At 43.5% G+C, this 19,097-nt stretch overlaps 3 protein-coding genes across 3 annotated transcripts; 2 read left to right on the top strand and 1 right to left on the bottom strand.

Moving 5' to 3' along the window:
• Positions 1-1,810: 1,810 nt before the first annotated feature.
• LOC308303403 (vacuolar protein-sorting-associated protein 36-like) lies at positions 1,811-2,959 on the top strand (the record flags this gene model as incomplete). Its single annotated transcript, XM_080747764.1, has 1 exon — positions 1,811-2,959. The coding sequence occupies one exon, from the start codon at positions 1,811-1,813 to the stop codon at positions 2,957-2,959; it is 1,149 nt and encodes a 382-aa protein (XP_080603890.1).
• An 872-nt stretch (positions 2,960-3,831) lies between these two features.
• LOC308302911 (exosome complex component RRP43-like) lies at positions 3,832-4,620 on the top strand (the record flags this gene model as incomplete). Its single annotated transcript, XM_080747229.1, has 1 exon — positions 3,832-4,620. The coding sequence occupies one exon, from the start codon at positions 3,832-3,834 to the stop codon at positions 4,618-4,620; it is 789 nt and encodes a 262-aa protein (XP_080603355.1).
• Positions 4,621-10,908: 6,288 nt separating this feature from the next.
• LOC308302910 (phenylethanolamine N-methyltransferase-like) lies at positions 10,909-12,812 on the bottom strand (the record flags this gene model as incomplete). The annotated part of the gene is made up of 3 exons (XM_080747228.1): positions 12,652-12,812; positions 11,869-12,079; positions 10,909-11,347 (listed from the first exon to the last, which is right to left on the bottom strand). The coding sequence occupies exons 1-3, from the start codon at positions 12,803-12,805 to the stop codon at positions 10,909-10,911; spliced, it is 804 nt and encodes a 267-aa protein (XP_080603354.1). The 5' UTR covers positions 12,806-12,812.
• Between the last annotated feature and the right edge of the window lie 6,285 nt (positions 12,813-19,097).

Raw genomic sequence — 19,097 nt, 5'->3', positions numbered from 1 at the left:
CAATACTTGGCAGTATTAGTAAGGTATTATACCTCCGTGAAGTTGGCACCCCATATGTTTTCAATGGGGTGCCAACTTCACAGGTGGCTATTATCTCGTTAAAATAAACTGGATTCTTACACTTTAAGAAAACAACGTTTAACAGGATTTGTTATCCAATCAAATAATGCTATTAACAGGATTTTTATCCAATCAAATAATGCTACCTATAAAAGTGCAATGATAGGCTAAATAAGGCAATTAATTGGGACCGTCAGGTCGCAGTTACTATCAAAACTTCCACCGGCTGTCTGTCAGTCAGTCAGTCAGTCTGTCAGTCAGTCAGTCAGTCTGTCTGTCCGTCACGTCACACTTTGCCCCTACTCATATCTCCGCCACCGACGCCGTAGCCCCGATCCATGCCAAACTTTGCACACACACTCCTTGGCTGCCAAACCACAAACCTAACCTCCACCTCACAATGGCCCTCTTCTAGCACCACCATGAGGCTGATTCTTGCAAAACACATTTTTTGACACTGCTCCTACAGATTTTGCCCTAAAATCACACAAAGCGGTACACAGTATCTCTATAGTCATGATGTCATCAACATGCATCTGTCCCTTCTAGCGCCACCATCAGGCCAATTTTTGCAAAACACATTTTTGGACACTGCTCCTACGGATTTTGCCCTAAAATCACGCAAAGCGGTACACAGTATCTCTGTCATCAACATGGATCTGTCCCATTTCCCATACAGTATTCCCTCCTGATTGCCTACAGCCTACCATTGCCTTCTAAAGTTCCTGAGGGTCGCTTATCTCCCGATTAGGGAGTCTTGCTAGTAATGAAAAAAGAAATGTCTCCACAATTTCTGTTTAAACGTTTAAAGCGGTAATTGTAATTACAGTACCTAAACGTTTTGGCATGTAAATGCAGCAGAAGTTTAGATTTGTAGATTAGGCCTACTATTGGAAAAGAAAAAAAAATCAGTAATCTGCCATTCAGATTGCTATAGTCGCTTTACACCAGTCCAAATCCACAAATTGTCATCAGTAACCTACAAAGTAAACTAAGGTGCACTTAGTGGAGTAAAAGTCTCCACAGGAGAATAGGCCAATATCATGCAATAAATAAAACTCACACCCAATGTGAAGTGAGCGGTGGTCGTGCTTGCATAACGTCTTCAGACTAGGATTTGAGTCTAGGATGTACAGGCTATGCTACACACACACGTTTTGCTATGGCAAAACGCTGAGGGAAAAGGCTACAGACATACGACATATGACATCACTAGACAAACATGATGCTACGTACACACATTTTGCTATGGCAAAACGCTGAGGAAAAAGGCTTCAGACACACGCACAGCCACTTAGGAGCGGTTTGCACCACTCAAAAGTAATTCATCTCAGTTCCACAATTCTCCATATTTTGGCAAGACTGGTGGCTCAGTGGAGTGAGAAAAGAAATGGCAACATGTAGAAGACATTTGGCATTGATCGGTGCTGCGGTTTGTGGAATTAGCTGTGGAGACACACAGCCACACATTATAGGGGCAAAAACATACTATTCATCACCCCCTTAATTCCTTCAGCCTGACAGAGATAATGACCATATTTGGTTCTGTTTATATTATGATCCCGTGTATTGCAGGGGAATTCCTTTGATGTCACTCCAAATAGCCATGATGTCACTCCACTGTAGGTTTTGCCAGTTAAAGACTGCAGGGAATCATAGAACAGGGGATTCCCTGTCCCCACGGGCAGCACATAACTGTAGAAAGAGAATAAGCCTTGTAGGAAATAAACATATTCTTGGGATAGTGACAATGGACAGATTTACATGGACGAATGGTCTCCTTGAAATGAATGAAACATTAGTTATCCAGCAACGTGGCGTCAAACTATATGACGGGGATGATAAGGCCAAGCTGGATGTTGGAGTAGCTCTGGTGAGCACTCATCGATTGATATGGAGGGACAGTAAGAATCATGAATGCTGCATAGAGATACCACTGTCTCAAATCAAGTCCTTTGAGGAGCAAGCGGCAAGAATAGGAAAGAGTGCTAAAATAGTCATCCACCTCCATTCAGCACCTGCAAACAAGGAGCCGGGTCCTTACCAACACAGCAGGTTCTCATACATCAAACTGTCCTTCAAAGAACACGGGCACACTGAGTTCTACAGGAGGCTGAGCGAGGAGTTGACTCAGAAGAGATGGGAGAGTACGCCAGCGACACAGCCTATCGCCACGGCAACAGGACCCCAGGCAGACCGGACACGTGCAGTGGGGATTGTGGGCATTGAGAGGAAGCTAGAGGAGAAGCGGAAGGAAACTGACAAAAACATCTCCGAGGCCTTCCAGGACCTCAGTAAGCTAATGATGAAGGCCAAAGAGATGGTGGAGCTGTCCAGGTCCATAGCCAATAAGATTAAAGACAAGCAGGCCGACATCACTGAGGACGAGACCATCCGGTTTAAGTCCTATCTGCTGAGCATGGGTATTACCAACCCTGTGACCAGAGAAACGCATGGATCCGGAACACAGTACCATACGCAGCTGGCCAAACAACTGGGAGATGTGCTACAGGCCCCTCTGGAGGAGTGCGGTGGGATGATGACTCTGACTGAGGTGTACTGTCTTGTCAACCGGGCCAGGGGAATGGAGCTGCTGTCTCCAGAGGATTTGGTTAACGCATGCAGGATGTTTGAGTCGGTGAAGCTCCCGCTGAGGCTGCGCGTGTTTGACAGCGGTGTGATGGTGGTCCAACTGCAGTCTCACAGCGAAGAGGAAATGATAGCCTCAGCACGGGACAAGGTGACAGAAAAGGGCTCACTAACCGCTGAGGAGTTTGCAAAGCTTCTGGGCCTCTCCGTTCTTCTTTCTAAAGAGCGGTTGTTGCTGGCCGAGAAGATGGGGCATCTCTGTAGAGATGATTCAGTTGAGGGTCTGAGATTCTACGCCAACCTCTTTTGAACAAGTCATCTTTCACAGCTGAATGGTACCCGACTTTCGCATGCACTATAGAGTTGGGACCGATCTTCTATCAAATAACACAATATATTCCTCCAATAAAGTTGCTATTTCTGTGACCCAGCTATCTGAACATCTTGAAGCCCACCTTGCACAAATTGCTTTGTGACTGGACAAACATTCTGTATTGATGATCTGAGAATTCTAGACTCAGTATATTAAAGTCGTTACCTCTGTAAATTCACATGGTGCAGCAGAATGTCAACTGTACTGTAATTGTCTGATAACGATATAGTCCGCAGCAGATAAAGAAATGTGGTAAAAGAAGAATAAGTACAAACTAAAGGGAGACGCCTCTTTTTTTCCCAATAGTGAGGTCAGACAGACAGACATCCACTGTGGTGGAATTCAGATCAATTAATAATCAATGAGAAAATGAGGAGACAAGACAATGCAAGAATGGTCAGACACTAGAGTGTCTGATCAATAGCTACTGAAGGCCTCTGGACTCCTGACTATCAGTATATAAGTATCTAAGTATTATTATCATCTTTAAGACCTAGATATTAATATAATCAATGAACACATTATCTACTCTAATAACATCACACTGATATTATATAATCTACTACACCACATAGATGGCCTAGTATAATCATAATACCTGATCATTATGTTTTCTTTGTGGGGGGAATCACAGCACCCCATCTTTAATGAAGGAACAGTTAAAACAAGGCATATAACATATATGTGGACCTCTGATGTCACCTTAACATCATGTTTTCCCCAAATATGGAGGGAAGGTGGATCTGAGATAAAGAATTCAGAATATATATGTGAAAGATAATTCAGCTGGCTACAAAACCGCTGAGCCAATGGAATGCCAAGAAAACTGCCGGCCGGATGGAAGGGAACTGGTAGACTTTAGAACGACAACACTGAATATAGGTTCCATCTCCACAGCAGATGGTTCTGCGTTGGTGAAGATTGGAAGCACCTCTGTTATCTGTGGGATCAAACTGGAGCTGGCGAACCCAACTGTGGAGGCCCCTCACAAAGGTTACATTGTGCCCAATGTGGACCTGCCACCACTGTGTTCCTCTCTGTTTCGTCCAGGCCCACCGGGAGAACAGGCGCAGGCCGCCAGCCAGTTCGTGGCTGATGTCATTGAAAGCTCTGGGGTGATACAGACGGAAGACCTGTGCATTGAGAAGGGAAAGCTCTGCTGGGTTGTATACTGCGACATAATGTGCCTTGATTATGACGGCAACTTGCTGGATGCTTGTGTGATTGCCATGCTGGCTGCCCTGAAGAACACACAGCTTCCAGAGGTCACCATCGACGCAGAGACGTGTGCGCCCACTGTGAGTTTTGAGAAAAGAAGCGCTCTGCCAATTCACAGACATCCTGTCAGCAGCTCCTTCTGCATGTTCGATGACTCCACTCTGTGTGTGGACCCCACAGCGGATGAGGAGAGGTTGTCAACAGCTCAGCTCACCGTGGTGGTGGACGAGGACGATCGTCTTTGCTCCGTCCACAAACCAGGTGGGAGGTCGCTGTCCGCAGGGAAGCTGCAGGAGTGCATCGACCGCGCCATGACGCGCCACAGAGAGATCCACAAACTCATCGACAAAGTTGCACAAAGCGTCAAGGCAGTGGCATGAAAACTGCTCTCTGTCGAGGCGCCAACTTGCATCTTGTGCACATACACGAGTAGGCCTACTTGTTGTGCACCAGCAGAGCACACCATGAGGTGCGCTCAGGGGCGTCACACCAAATTCTGGGCCCTGGGTACAAGGATTCACTGCGGGCACCCCATGAATGTTAACTATTGAAAAATAGCAGATATACAAGCTCACAGCACGGCACTGAGTGCCGCGCTGCAAGCTTGTAGATCTGCTATTTTTGAAAAATCGTGAAAATGTGTGCAAGAAACCTATGTCAAGGACCCCCAAGATGATATGTATTTGGCCACGGACCCCGATCTCAAAATATTTAGTTCCAGGGACCCCCCCAGAAGCAAAATTTGAGTTAGAAATGTTCGCTTAAAAAATACATATATTCAAAGATTTTCACACATTTTCACAACTTTTCAAAAATAGCAGATCTACAAGCTCGCAGCGCGGCACTCGGTGCCGCGCTGTGAGCTTGTATATCTGCTATTTTTCAATAGATAATGTTATTAGGGCCCCTCCAACCTTGGGCCCCAGTAACTCAGTCCCACTTTCCTACCCCTTGTGACACCCCTGGGTGCGCTCACCACTGGCGTCACCATCACTGGCGAATCGTGGTGATGCCAGTGACATTGTGTTCTATTCGTCTGTCATTCAATGTTATATGAGATACTTAAATGGTTTCCTGTGGAAATAAGCTTAGTCTTTTCATGGATCTCCTTTTAGTAGACCTTGTACCAGTGAACTGTACCGTCATGAAACTGTACCTTTTCCTATGCAAACTTCTAATAAAGTCTTCAACCAATCAATCAAAAGACATCACCACTAAGCACTAACCCTATTCTGGACGGGGACTGATGGAAATGTAAAATCATATTCCATATTGATGAACAGTTTTTCCCAACCATAATAAAGTACTCCACACAAGAAATGAGTCCACACCAGTGCAAGTGGGTTTTGAGTTAGTTGTATTGAAATTATAGTCAGAGTTTAAAGTGTACTGTACCAGTACAGTATAGAGCATCTCTCACCCATAGTTTCTCTCTGAGTCCCAAGCATAATGATTTCACAGATATATGGATTTACAGAATACATTAGTCACATTCTGATTGGACAAAGTTAAACATGACAAGTACAGTAGAGCAATGGATATCAGATGTTTTCGTGTTACAGGCACCAGTCGTAAGGGCAGATAGTATGTTTGGCGTTTTGTTATCCTGTGTCCTGTACATAATGACCTGATTGGCATCTCTCAGTGGTCATTCTCCTGCGTTAGTTAGTTGTTCAAAACATCATGACATTGACACTGAAAATGGTATCTATACCATGTTAAACAACAATAACATATTTTACTATCAGGGACCCAAATGCAAATTGGGCCCCTCATTGATTACGGAATCCTCGTTTGGTATCGCAATGCCCCAGTTGCCTTAAAGTTAGCTCCAACCAGCCCAGAACAAAGTAATTAGGGTCGTGCTTGGTCTTCCTCCTCGGGCCCACCTAACGATCATCACCACGAAAGCGTGGGGTGGCTCATAGTAGCTGACAGAGTAGGCCTACAGCATCTTGCAATGGACCTGGGCGGGGTTGCACCACCTCACACTAAGTTCAAACGTAGCCTAGTTGTAACGTAAATGGCTTCTAAGTTAAGACTTGCGCATTACTAAAATGTCAGGTGTTGCACCACTCTAACGTATCTGTAAGTAACTACTAAATAGTTACACCAGCCGTTGGGCAGCACTAAGCCCTTTGCACACAGGACAGTTGCGTTTTTTTCGTTTGCGGCATGAATAAAACGCATTGGATTTGGTGTGCAAGGCTGTGCGGAATCGGCGCTGTGGATCCAAAAAGTTGTCATAAAAGGAGTGATGAGTTTTTTACCGCATGCGACAAGACTCATGAATCGAACTGGGTTCGATCGAGAAAAAAACGCACGGCGGCAGCCACTCGTCGCACGGCTAATTCGGAGCCGGTGTGCATGAGGTCATAGAGAATCATTGTTTTCTTTTCAAAAAATTATATTGTCCGTTTTATCCGTGCGGTTAAACGCGCCTGTGTGCAAAGGGCTTTAGTCCTTACTAAGTAACCTATCTCTATGGGAGTAGAGCAACTACACTACTAACGTGGCAGACAGCATTATATCGGCTATTTAATTAATTCAACAATGAAACGACTCACCCATCTGTTTAAAACATACATTAAGCCCTATACATTTCGGACATTTGAAAATAGCCGATCTACAAGCTCACGATGTGTCCGTAATTAATAGAGTATTTCTTTATTGCAGGATTGATACTTTTTTAATTAATTTGAGTACTTTTCAACCACTGCATATACAGCACAACAGCGACGGTGCGCTCTCTTCCCCTGTGTCTCCAAATATGCGTTGCCCTGCGTTACTTCACAACGGGGGAAAATGTCCAATATAATTTGTGATACAATCCATTTGCAGGGCAGTGCGCTGCGCAGGGATGCGCTCGCCCTGTGCACGCATATCAGTAACTTGTGTACATGCCAGTGGGGTAACCGGTCTTCTCGCCAAAAATCCAACTCGCCAAATTGTCCACACTCATTGGGCAGGCTTGTCAATGCTCCTGGATTTGCCAGGATGATTGGCAATTACATCTACTATGTTAAATATTTTCTGGGGGAGGACCCCCAGATGAGAAGTCATTATTAAGGATGTCTTACTTTGCTTCAGTCATCAAATCTGTACGCCTACATTTGGCATTTTAAGGCTGAAATTGTAGCCATGCTAGTAAAGCAAGCCTGATAAAAGTATCAAACATGCACAAAATTCAACAGAACACAGGAAAATATATCTGTTAAGAAGTTTTGGGGGAAGGACCACCAGACCCCTGTTGGGGAGTTCCGTGCACCCCCTAAAAAATAAATCTCCTGGATTCTCCTGGACTGACAGTCCAATGTTGACAACCCTGCTCATTGGCGAGGTGTCCTAGCAAGTTGATTTGGCGAGTTGGAAATTTGGCGAGTGGACCTGTATTCGCCAGTGGAGAGACGGAGCTCTGTCTGTTGACAAAAGACGATACAAGCAGCAACAGTTCGTTTTCATTGGATTCGGGAGCTATGACGTCATTTTATGCGACTATACATTACTTTAGGAACAGTCTACACATTACTAGTTACGTTATGCCTTAAGAAGTCGTGGTGCAACACCTGTTAGTAACTCACTTAGTTACAAACTAACTAGTAGTTACTAAGCCTCTAGTAAGGACTTTACTCCCTAACTTAGGGCAGAACTTACGCTCTGGTGGTGCAACTGGCCCCTGGTGTACAAGATACACTACACCTCCAAGATAGATACCCATGTACCTGACAAACTACTTCCTAAAGGTCAAGGATGTCCACGATCACAACACCAGAGGCAGATCCACCAATCATGTTCAACGTAGATTTAACACTAAACAAGGCTCTAACTCGTTCTCCTGCTATACCACCAACATGTGGAACGCCCTTCCGCAAGCCTTAAAGCCCCGGCCTCCTTCAAAATTGGTATGAAAAGTCACCTTCAGGCGGGTGCTACTTGTGACTTGTAAATAGACTAAGCCCCCATGCCCCCCCCCCCCCCCCCCATTCTCTGCTTTTGTAATTGATGTTATGCCTTTTCTGCTTTTGAAATTGATGTTATCCTAGATAAAGTACTATGATCTGTCTGTCTTTAAATGTTATATGAGATAGGCTACATAAAGTGTGGTTCCTGTGTAAATAAGCCGTAAGGCTTTCTAGGATCTCCTTTTAGTTGTACCAGTGATTTGTGCTGTCATGAAACTGTACTTTATTTCTATTGCAAACTGCTAATACATTCTTCAATCAATCAATCAATCAATCAATCAATACTCAATTTAATTTAGAAAGTTGTAACAGAGTATTTCTACATTGCATTACTTTTACTCAAGTAAAACATTTGAGTACTTTTTTCACCACTGCCAACTATATTGCTCTGTTCTAGTAAACATAGAAGTTCACTATGATACCTCCCCAAACCTTTGACAAGATGATGTGCATTTTTGTGCAACCTCTGTGATTTGATGGTGAATTGCGCCATCTCCTGGAAAAATCCAGGAGAAATGAGATCCTTCTCTTTAACTCATAACATTGAATGTCAGACAGATCATGCAGTAGATATCATCAGAAAAAACAAGAAAGAAAAAAAGGGGATCATTTTAGGCAAATGTGGCGGAGAGAGTCGCAGCCTCAGCCTGAAGTGTCAAAAGAGTCTTTTTCAGAGTGCTTTTACAGGAATTTAGGGATTTACACTCCTTACATTATTAGCTCACATTAAGAAACAGGAAATGTAGAAGACTGACGAGATTTGATAGGGACACAATTTGGGTGGGTCGTGGGTGTGACCATTGTTATGGTTGAGAGACCTTTGATATTTGTCAGTAAAACACTTAATACTTCACAGAATACATGTGTTAAAAAGCCTTTTAACACATGTATTCTGATGATTGAATAAGCATGGACTCCAGAGTAGCCATATACATCATAACTCTAAACGTTCCAATATAAGTGACCTCTACAAGAGTTATGATTTATGGCTAGACTCCAGAGGTCCATGCTTATTCAACACACACACACACACACACACACACACACACACACACACACACACACACACACACACACACACACACACACACACACACTCCATATTCCTTATGCACAAAATCAATCTTTCCAATAAAAATAAAAATAGTTCAGTCAAAAAAAGAAAAAAATCTTTGTGTGAATGTTATTGATTGTATGTATATTCACTGTCATATCATAGATATGTGCTCTGCTATAGATTGCTGTAAGTGTGCCCAGTAGGCCAACAGAACTGTCTGATTAATGACAAATTACATTATTACAATGACACACCACAACATGTAAACACATATTTATTGTTTAATCTGACATTAACAGGTATAAGTAGTAGGACAATTAGCAGCTTGATGGTGTACTAAAATATATACTTTGAGAATAGCTGATAATTGTCATGATATTTATTTAATTACATTGGAATGTGGCCTAATGTCAACTATCGGAATGCTTAATTACAGTGCAGTCAGTAGTAGGTGACTGAACCAAAGTACTAAAGTAATCTAATAACCTAACTAAAGTTTCAAGCTATTGTTTGTTGAGATGTGGATGGAAGCCATTTACCATGAGAGGGAGTGGGTTGTTGGCTGATTTACCACTGTTTCAAGGTTGTGGCATGAGGCGAAGTGCCAAAGTGCCAAACCCACGACCCTCGAATGGTAAATTGCTTTTCTAAAACTTCTACCATATAAATGAAAGAAAACACAGTTGTAACTTGCAAGGTTATTTAGTTATACAACTGCAACACAACAGTGGGCGGGGTCCATGAGCCAACTCAAGGTTGTTGACTGGTTTACCACTGTTTTAAGCCAATCAGATCCAGTATCTGAACATGTGACCACAAAAAGTGGTAATAATGTTTCAACACATTCAGCTGGTAAATTGTTGATGCCACATGTTGTAGTAACTGCATGTGAACAGCAGGTGTCAGTATGTTCATTGACTTGGCATTCAGTGGCCTAACAGTGAGCATTTATATTTTCTAATAATCTTTTCTGCAAAAAGACACTGCTTATGATGGATTAATGAATTAAAACTTTACACACCTTTTTTATGTTTCACACATCAGTGTTATCCAGAAAAAGAAATCAACGTTCATATAAATTAAGGATTGCGTGGTAAATCACAAAACAAGCAAACTAACTATTTCAAAGGTTTCCTTTAAACCAGGGGTCTTCAACAGGGGGTCCAGGACCCCTAGGGGGTCCCCAGAGTTACTACAGGGGGTCCTCCAAATCTTTGTGTGATAGAAACTTTTTTTTCTCCTATTTATATGAACCACATGAACCCTATATAGCTTCCATATTCTGAGAACTTTAGCCAAAAATAGCAGATTTACAAGATCACAACACCTCACCCTATGAGGCGTTGTGAGCTTGTACTGTAGATCGGCTATTTTGAGAACTTTGGTGTAGAGGGGAAAAAGAGCAGACTAAGTACAGAGTTTTTTAAAGTATTGACGGTTCAAGTGGTTAAATATCTGAAAACACAAATTGACATGAATCCAAGATGCACTGATGATTGTGCTGTCAAACAATGAAACTATATGGAATCTATGAAGAGGTTGTGGGGGTCCCTGATTCATCTCTCTCTCGACTAAGGGGTTCTTGGCCTGAAAATGTTGAAGACCCCTGCCCTGCTTTAAACCAGCAGGACCCACCAAGCTCCACCTCTCTACTCCTTCCTTGCTTTTACAAAGAACACTCCGGTCACATCGTCCACCCCCACCCTCATGTCCTGTGGCAGTGTGTACACCTCCATCCTTATCAGCGTGTAGCCGCTCTCCTTCAAGCTGCTGCACACCTGCGACTCCTCCAGGGGCACCACGGGGATCTTCACCCCGGGCCCCCCCAGGTAGTAGCTCTCCCCCAGGGCCCCGATGAGGAGCAGGTGTCCCCCGGGTCGCAGGAGGCCCCGGATGTGTCCCAGGGCCCTGGTGAAGGCGGCCAGGTCGGGGCTGACGCTCTCCAGGCAGAAGCAGGACACCAGGCAGTCAGCGCCGACCGAGGGGAGGGCGTCGGGGGCCAGGGGCCGCGGGCAGTGCACGTCGATGGGGAGGACGTCGGAGACCACCAGACGCAGCCTGGCCGCTTTCTCTGCCCACGCTGAGGATCTAACAACAATATAAGAGTCGTGAGACCAAAGTCAAACCAGGAATGTACTGTTCCCTATACCTGAATGTACAGTATGTACTGTTACCTACCTGATTAAGAAGCAAACATATAGCAATTAAAATGAGGCGTCTATAATTGTTCTATGTCAATGTTTTATTACAGTGGGGTCAATTTGAATGGAAAGGAAAATCAGGGGGGCAAACATCATGCCCTATGTAGGGGATGTCATCTTTCTTTTCTTTTTTCATTTCACTCACTGCTCACAATGTATTGTGCGCTTGTGGATCGTCTCTCTTTAAAAGCTGTTTCACCCCCCCAGGCTATTTGGGGGTCCATGTCATGGAAAAGCTGGGAATCCCCTCAGTTAATCAACCACAGTTGCTGACTGGGAAGACAAGGGCCATGATTATACTGAATGACAGGTGTGAGCTGAACTCTCATTTCATTTCACAACATAATTAATCTGATGGCATCTTTTTCAAAGCGCTGGATAACCCCATAGAGTTTGGTCCCGCTGTACCTGCGTCCCTCCAGCTTGCAGACGTGTTGCAGGTAGGGCGTCCAGTCCAGGCTGCCTCCATCCTGGTCCTGGAGCCAGCGCTTCAGCTCCTGTCTGTTGACCTCCAGGTAGTCTGTGAGGAGCACCTTGCTGAACACCTCACAGCCGCTCAGCACCTGGTACAGCGTGGGCCCCGAGCCCACGTCCACCAGCACCTCACCGCTGATGTCACCTGTCATGATAACAGAGAACAACCTTTTATTATATTTATTTGAACTGTGTTCCTTTGCCGTTCTCTGCCTGCTTTTGGTTCGACTGACATGAACATGTTTCCCTGTCTGGGATTATTAAAGTTATAATTTCATTTGAGCAAGGTGTTAAGATTTTTTTTTTATCCAAGACAGAGCCTAGTATCTCTATCTAAAATGGCCCTTGAGAAAATAAGAGTTTTTTTATGCCTCACAAGAGTGGGGCATAAAATAGAAATCAAATCAAATCGCTGTGGCTGCAGACAACTGCCTAGACAGAGGGAGGGAGAAGTCACCCTTGTGATGGAAATGTTTTCAGGATCAGCAATGAAAAGATAGAATCAAGAAAGACAAAGAATAGTCTAGATGAGTCACATTCACACTGACAGAATGTGGCAGAAAATGACAACTGTGTGAAAGGATTTGCCACGCACTGCAATGTGAATAATGTGATTATTCGAATGGACTGTACAGCTACAGTATAACATCCCAAAACAACTACCTTTCAAGCTTTGGAAATGTGTGGACACACTCAAATGGTGTCAGCCTCACCCACCTTCAGTGAAAGCTCTGTGGAGGCAGCCCAGTTTCCAGGGCACAATGCTGTCCTGTCGCTCAAAGTCAGCTCGGGGTGGGGTGTAGTTGTACTGCAGATACGCCACTGGGTCGAATCCCTGGTAGCAGGCTGCCATTCTCTCCATGCCATTCATTTTTCCATCATCCTCCATCGCGCTCTCTCTCTCTCTCTCTCTCTCTGTCCTCTGACAACTGCACTCGCAGGTATACAAGTCAGCTCCCCTTTTCCTTTGGATTATATACTTGTACACGTATGTGTGTGTGTGTGTGTGTGTGTGTGTGTGTGTGTGTGTGTGTGTGTGTGTGTGTGTGTGTGTGTGTGTGTGTGTGTGTGTGTGTGTGTGTCTACGCGTGCGTGCCTTTGCTTTGGGCTAGTCTGATAGATAGCACTAGCCTTATTGGCAGAGATAGCAATCCTCTTTTTGAGGCCTGAGTGCGTTGTCCCCCGATAGCATTTGTCCTGTCTCCTGTCCCTGCCCTGGAGCGTTGATGCTTTTCTCCAGCAGTACACAGGCACTAATGGACGACCACATTCAGCTTGGGGGCTCCACCTCTCTTATAAAGGGGCCTCGCTATCTCCCCCATCACTACAAGAGGCCCCTTGCACTCAAAACAACAGACAAGGTTTGCCAGTGTCCATTATCCGGTGGCCATTTTGAGGGGGTTGGTCAAAGGGAGATTGACAGAGATACCTATGGTGTAGCAATTCCCAACCAGTGTGCCACGGCCCGCTGGTGGGCTGCAATAGTATTGCGAGTGGGCCCCCTGATGGAAAGATTGTTATATTCCATCTGAATAGACAGTTTCCCCCAAAATATTAAAGTACTCGCACTCAAGAAATGAGTCCACACAGTGTAAGTCCGGTTTTTGTAAATGTAGAGTTCAAATTGTACAGTACAGCAAGTACAGTACAGCAAACTCACCCATCGTTGCTTCTCTGCCTATACAAAACATAATTTCACAGATATATGGAGTTACAGAATACATTAGTCACATTCTGATTGGACAATTAAACATAACAATGGATATCAGATGTTTTCGTGTCATTGGGCCCACTAGCAAGGCCAGATATCATGGCTTGGCAATATCATTTTGTTATCCTGTGTCCTGGGATCCTACAGATCTCATCACGTACATTAGTTATTTGTCCCAACACAGGATGGCATTGACGTTTAACACTGAAAATGATATCTATACCGTGTTAAACATAATAACAGGGTTTGTTTTGGAACACAAAGAATTATATTTGACCGTTATACACAAATTGGTACACACTACTATATTATTATATTAATAATATGAACCAAACCGGATCCATCACCCCCCAACTCAGAAAAGGAAGATTTAACTTGTGTCCTGACGGCCTTTACTGCATGCCTCTACCCCATTATCTGTCAGCCTATCCCTATCAAAAATAAATAATTCATAGTCGTCTTTTCAATAATGCTTTGGTGGATGAGATGAGGTTTTGGCTTTGGTCAGTGTGTTAATTTTACAAGGCAGATAACAACTCAGCTGCTAGGAAACTCAATTGGCTGGTTATTGAAATTCTGTCCATATACTCTGTTGACAATTAAAACAACATTTGTTGTCATGTTCCGATCACATGAATGAAATTAAAAGCAGCTGTCCAAGGGAATCCAAAGTGTTTTCCCTGAGACGGCTCTATTAACACCCCTCTCATTCCTGGCGTCTGAACCAGAATCCCATCACAAACACATAGTGACCTTTTCCACTGACATGGCTCAACACCACACCACACCGCCCACTTGTGCCAGGTTTTCCACTACAAGGACCTGGGTAGAGTGGTGTGAAAGTGGTTCTAAACGTGGTACTAAAAAATATCTAATCCAGAGTAGGTCTGAGCTAGGCCAAACAGGGCCAAACACTTCATAATGACTGATCACTCACTGACTTATAGTTCTAATACATGATAATAGATTCTATTGTGTTGTAACCACTATTATAATATATTATAGTGTATTATAGTTATAGTAATACATTAATACTTTATAGTGTATTATAATCACAGTTATATGCCATTATAGTGTAGAAAAGGGGCTTCATAGTGACCTTTTGTAAAAGTACAGTAGTAGCAATATCACAATGTAGAAATACTCTCTTAAAAGTATAAGTCCCTAAACAGAAGTTCACTTGAGTATAGAAGTACAAAGGTATTTGCATCAAAGTACTCACATTTTGTCAAACCTTTTCTAAAATAGCAGATCTACAAGCTCACAGTCACAACAAATATTTATATATCATTAAGTATTAAATATACTTAAGTAAAATGAAAAGTACCTACATCAAAATTCTACTTTTTTTTTAAAGGAGTAGTTCACCCCCAAAATGACTTTTTTTCTATAGTCACACCATGGAGATTTGAGTTCAATAATACTTTTTGTATTCGTCACATTCTTAAGACAAAAAAGAATTATTATAGTAAATGTACTCCCATTGAATCTGGATCCCATTGATTCTCACACAAATGCATTTGGGTCCCCTTTTTTTTTTTTTTGTCTTAGGAATGCGACAAATACAAAGAAATATTATTGAACTCAAGTCTCTATGGCATGAGTAATCAATAGGGAAAAAAAACATTTTGGGGTGAACTACTCCTTTAAGTACAGCACTATGTACTTTCTGCCACTGCCAACACATCACTGTGCCCAAGGGAGACAAGATATTTTAGAGGCCTGACATGGAATAGCGGTACAAGATAATGTTGACAGTAGGATATTTGGGGATCACGCTGATGAGTGCTGGTCTGGGCATGCTGGATGAAGGACAGATGTGTTTTTCCAATGTCACAAAAGGATTTGTAATTATCTACTGCTTGGTGGCGGCCATTAGCAGCAGCTGGAGTAATTGGCCACATGTCACTGATGAGGAGCAAACTTCTTCTTATTGTACTTTATTAATTATGTACAGCCCAAATCCCCAGGTTTACAATACGTTTGCATTCAAAGGACCACAATGGAAAGGCGCTCTCAAGCTTTACCGTTTAGTCCATTAGACAGATATCTACAAATATATGTTTATGCAAATGCATTTGTGTCAGAAAAGTACATAAAACAGTCAACAGGGATAATGATAGTTATTAAAATGTTTTATTCGGGGGGATTGGAGAGTCCATTCATAAGTGCTTACATTGTGTACATAGCTTATTTTTCACATACGTGTACAGTATCCAAGAACACGAATGATATCAAAGTGACACACAGGCTTTAGCTTATAGGTCTACACTACAGTATAGTGGTCTGGTTCAAGCCATTACAATAAATTACTACATGCATATGAATGAACAGAAACAACGAACAATGAAAAACCCTCAATAACATGGTTTTCTATTGACCTCATTTTAACACAAGCATCTTCAAGTCTTGCTTTGTCTTCTACATTCCAAGGTCAGCTACAGTGATGTTTCACACTGCTGCAACTGCAGTACTTTTGCCAGAGAAACAAAGACAGTTTAATTTTCAAATGTGTGGAAGTGCAAATCGCCAGGAACATGTGCCAAAGTGGCCATTATATCAACAACATAAATAAATGTATTGTGATACCTTAATTGAACAACCCTGTGAGGAAATTCAGGTGTAATAGCAGCAACAGAAGTAACAGTAACACTGGATAGGTATGTACAAGTAAGAGTAGAGTTAACAGCTAAACAATTAAGATAGCTACAGTAGACTTAGAATTAGATTCTCAAACTAGATAATCAATCAATCAACTTTTATTGAAAAGACTTCAAGGTCCATTCAAAACAAACAACCACATAAAACACTAAAATACATACACATAGATAGATGAACTGCAGCTAATGGAAACCATCACTTGGTCTACCTATACTTTTCGACTACTTTCAACCTCTCATCTTACAGTATGTTTTCACCCTCCCCTTCAGCCTCTATGTATTTCCTGGGCCATCACCCTACCCAGGGTCCTTGGTATTTTGGCCGTAACCTCCAAATGTTTTTTCGCCTCTCTGCCAGGTCCCGCTGCCCCCACCAGAGTTCTCCTGGGGACGATCCCACACCGCACTCCTTCCTGGGTGTGTGCGGAGACCTGCTGCTGGTCTCCGGTATGGGCTGCCGAGGTGGAGGCGGGCTGGGCCGGACCGCCGGATCTGCGGGCTTTGCTTTTCGAGGGCCCCTCCCGGCTGATGGCCCACGAGAGATACCGCTGGAGGAGTCTCCTGGCCTCCCACTGTCTGAAGAGACCCTGCTTCCCTGCAGAAAACTGTGCCTCCAAGACTGTGGGCCTGGGGGAAGGGGGGTGACACAGAGTGCAAGAGTTAGCCTCTGTATTGACATATGAACCTTATAGCATTCCTAATCTGACAAGCATTCGGCGAAAATAGCGCATTAGCTATTTTGGGCGAAGAGATTTGATGTAGAGCGGAAAAAGGAGGGGGGGGGGGGGGCATGGTATAGACCAGGGGTGTCGAACTAATTATTGGGTTGGGGGCCACATTGGTCCAAAGGTGCCTTGATGTGAGCCACCACCATGTTTCTATGTCAGTGGTGCTCAAACCTTTTCATAATAATAATAATAATAATAGTTATCCTGAATTTCCCGCGAGGGAAATTCAGTATTCGCAGCCCAACCCAGCTGCTTCGCAGCCCACAAGGAGCGCGTGAGCTATTAGGGGTTAAGAGTCTTGCTCAGGGACACACATCGACATTGCTATCCTGGCTGTGAATCGAACCAGGGACAACCAGGGGAACTGGTTCCCCAGGCAGGCTCCCTAACCATTCAGCTATGGCCGCCCCCACACACACGTGATCATGTGAAGGACCCCCAAAATGATATGTATTTGGCGACGGACCCCCATCTCAAAATATTTATTTCCAGGGACCTCACCGGGAGCAACATTTTTGTTACAAATATAAAACACATATTCTAAGAATTGCACACATTTTCACGACTTTTCAGATCTGCGACTTTTCAGATCTACAAGCTTGTGAGCTTGTAGATCTGCTATTTTTCAATAGTTAAAGTATAAAATGAAGGCCCCTCCACCTTGGTCCCTAGTAACTCAGTCCCACTTTCCCCCCCTTGTGACGCCCCAGGGCACGCATGCACTCGCACACATTCAGTTAAGTACCTTTCTCACTGAGCAGTGAGCACAGCATAAAGATAACTATCATTCACCATTGTGACCAATCATTTTCACAAAAAAATGAATATTTATACAAGGTTTGCATCGTTATACTTGTTCTCAGTGTGCTCAGTGTGAATGGCCCTTTGTATAGCATTGTTTTTCAGTCCGTTGTCTTGTCTCAGTCACTGCTATAGCAGTTATTATGAAGAATAGCTACTTTAATTAAAAACAAAACAATGCCATTTTTAAGGAGCCCCAATAAAACATTTGAAAGTGGTACTACCTTATTGTCTCAAGCTCAAAACATCTCAGAAATACTGTTTTTACAATTGGGGTCACTCGGGTCTCAACTGTCTCAACGGCAGAATACTGTTAAATGAATTACTCATATTGAGAAAACCTGCAGAGATCCTCTTCTATGAGTTCCTTTATTTTTCAGAACCTTTACAATTTAAACCAGATGTAGCCATTTAGCCAGATGCCCTTATCCAAAGCAACTTAAAAAGAGCAAGATCGTTGTAAATGGCATGAAACGACAAACAACACAAATTATCCCGTAAATAAGTGCTGCAATGTAATATAAGGATGCCAGGTAAACTGGTAAATCAAACCTATAGCATCTGTTTAAACAACACACTATCCATTGCACGTGCGTGTATGCGTGCGTGTGTGTGTGAGAGAGACTGAGTGAGTGAGTGAGTGAGTGAGTGAGTGAGTGAGTGGGTCGGTCGGTCGGTCGGTCAGTTAGTCAGTCAGCTGGCCGCCCCTAACCTGTGGTGTTGCAGTGGCATGATGCCAGCGCTGTGCCAGTGGGCGCTGTAGCTCTGTCCTGTCTGCCAGTCCTCCTCCAGGACACTGCAGTCCAGCTCCTCTGTCCCCAGGACACTCATTCCTCCTGCTGGGTTGTGTCCCCCGGCCTGACCTACTCGCCGTTTGACCTCCCTGGATCAGATGAGAAATAAAATGGGTCAAGTTTATGCTATGTGTCAAGTTTACGGCGATGCGGTATGAGCTTGTACTGTAGATTGGCTTTTGTTGTGTGTGTGGGGGGGAGGGAGTGCCTGTTTGCTTAAAGTGGTTAATCGAGTCAGAGAAGAAGATAACAGAATAACAACAATGAAATACAAAACATGCGATAAAGCAGGGGTCTTCAACAGGGGGGGCCGCCAAATCTTTGTGATAGGATCATCCTTTTAAATGAACAACTTGAACCCTCACATCCCTATTCTGAGGAGAACTTTAGCCAAAAATAGCAGATCTATAAGCTCTCAACGCCTCGCAATGCGAGGCGTTGAGAGCTTGTAAATAGCGGCAAATAGGTT

This window comes from Nannobrachium achirus, assembly GCF_963921795.1.
Source record: "Nannobrachium achirus genome assembly, chromosome: 18".
Lineage (NCBI taxonomy): Eukaryota > Metazoa > Chordata > Actinopteri > Myctophiformes > Myctophidae > Nannobrachium > Nannobrachium achirus.
The sequence above is the reverse complement of the archived record's forward strand: the minus strand, read 5'-3'. Positions and strand labels throughout refer to the sequence as shown.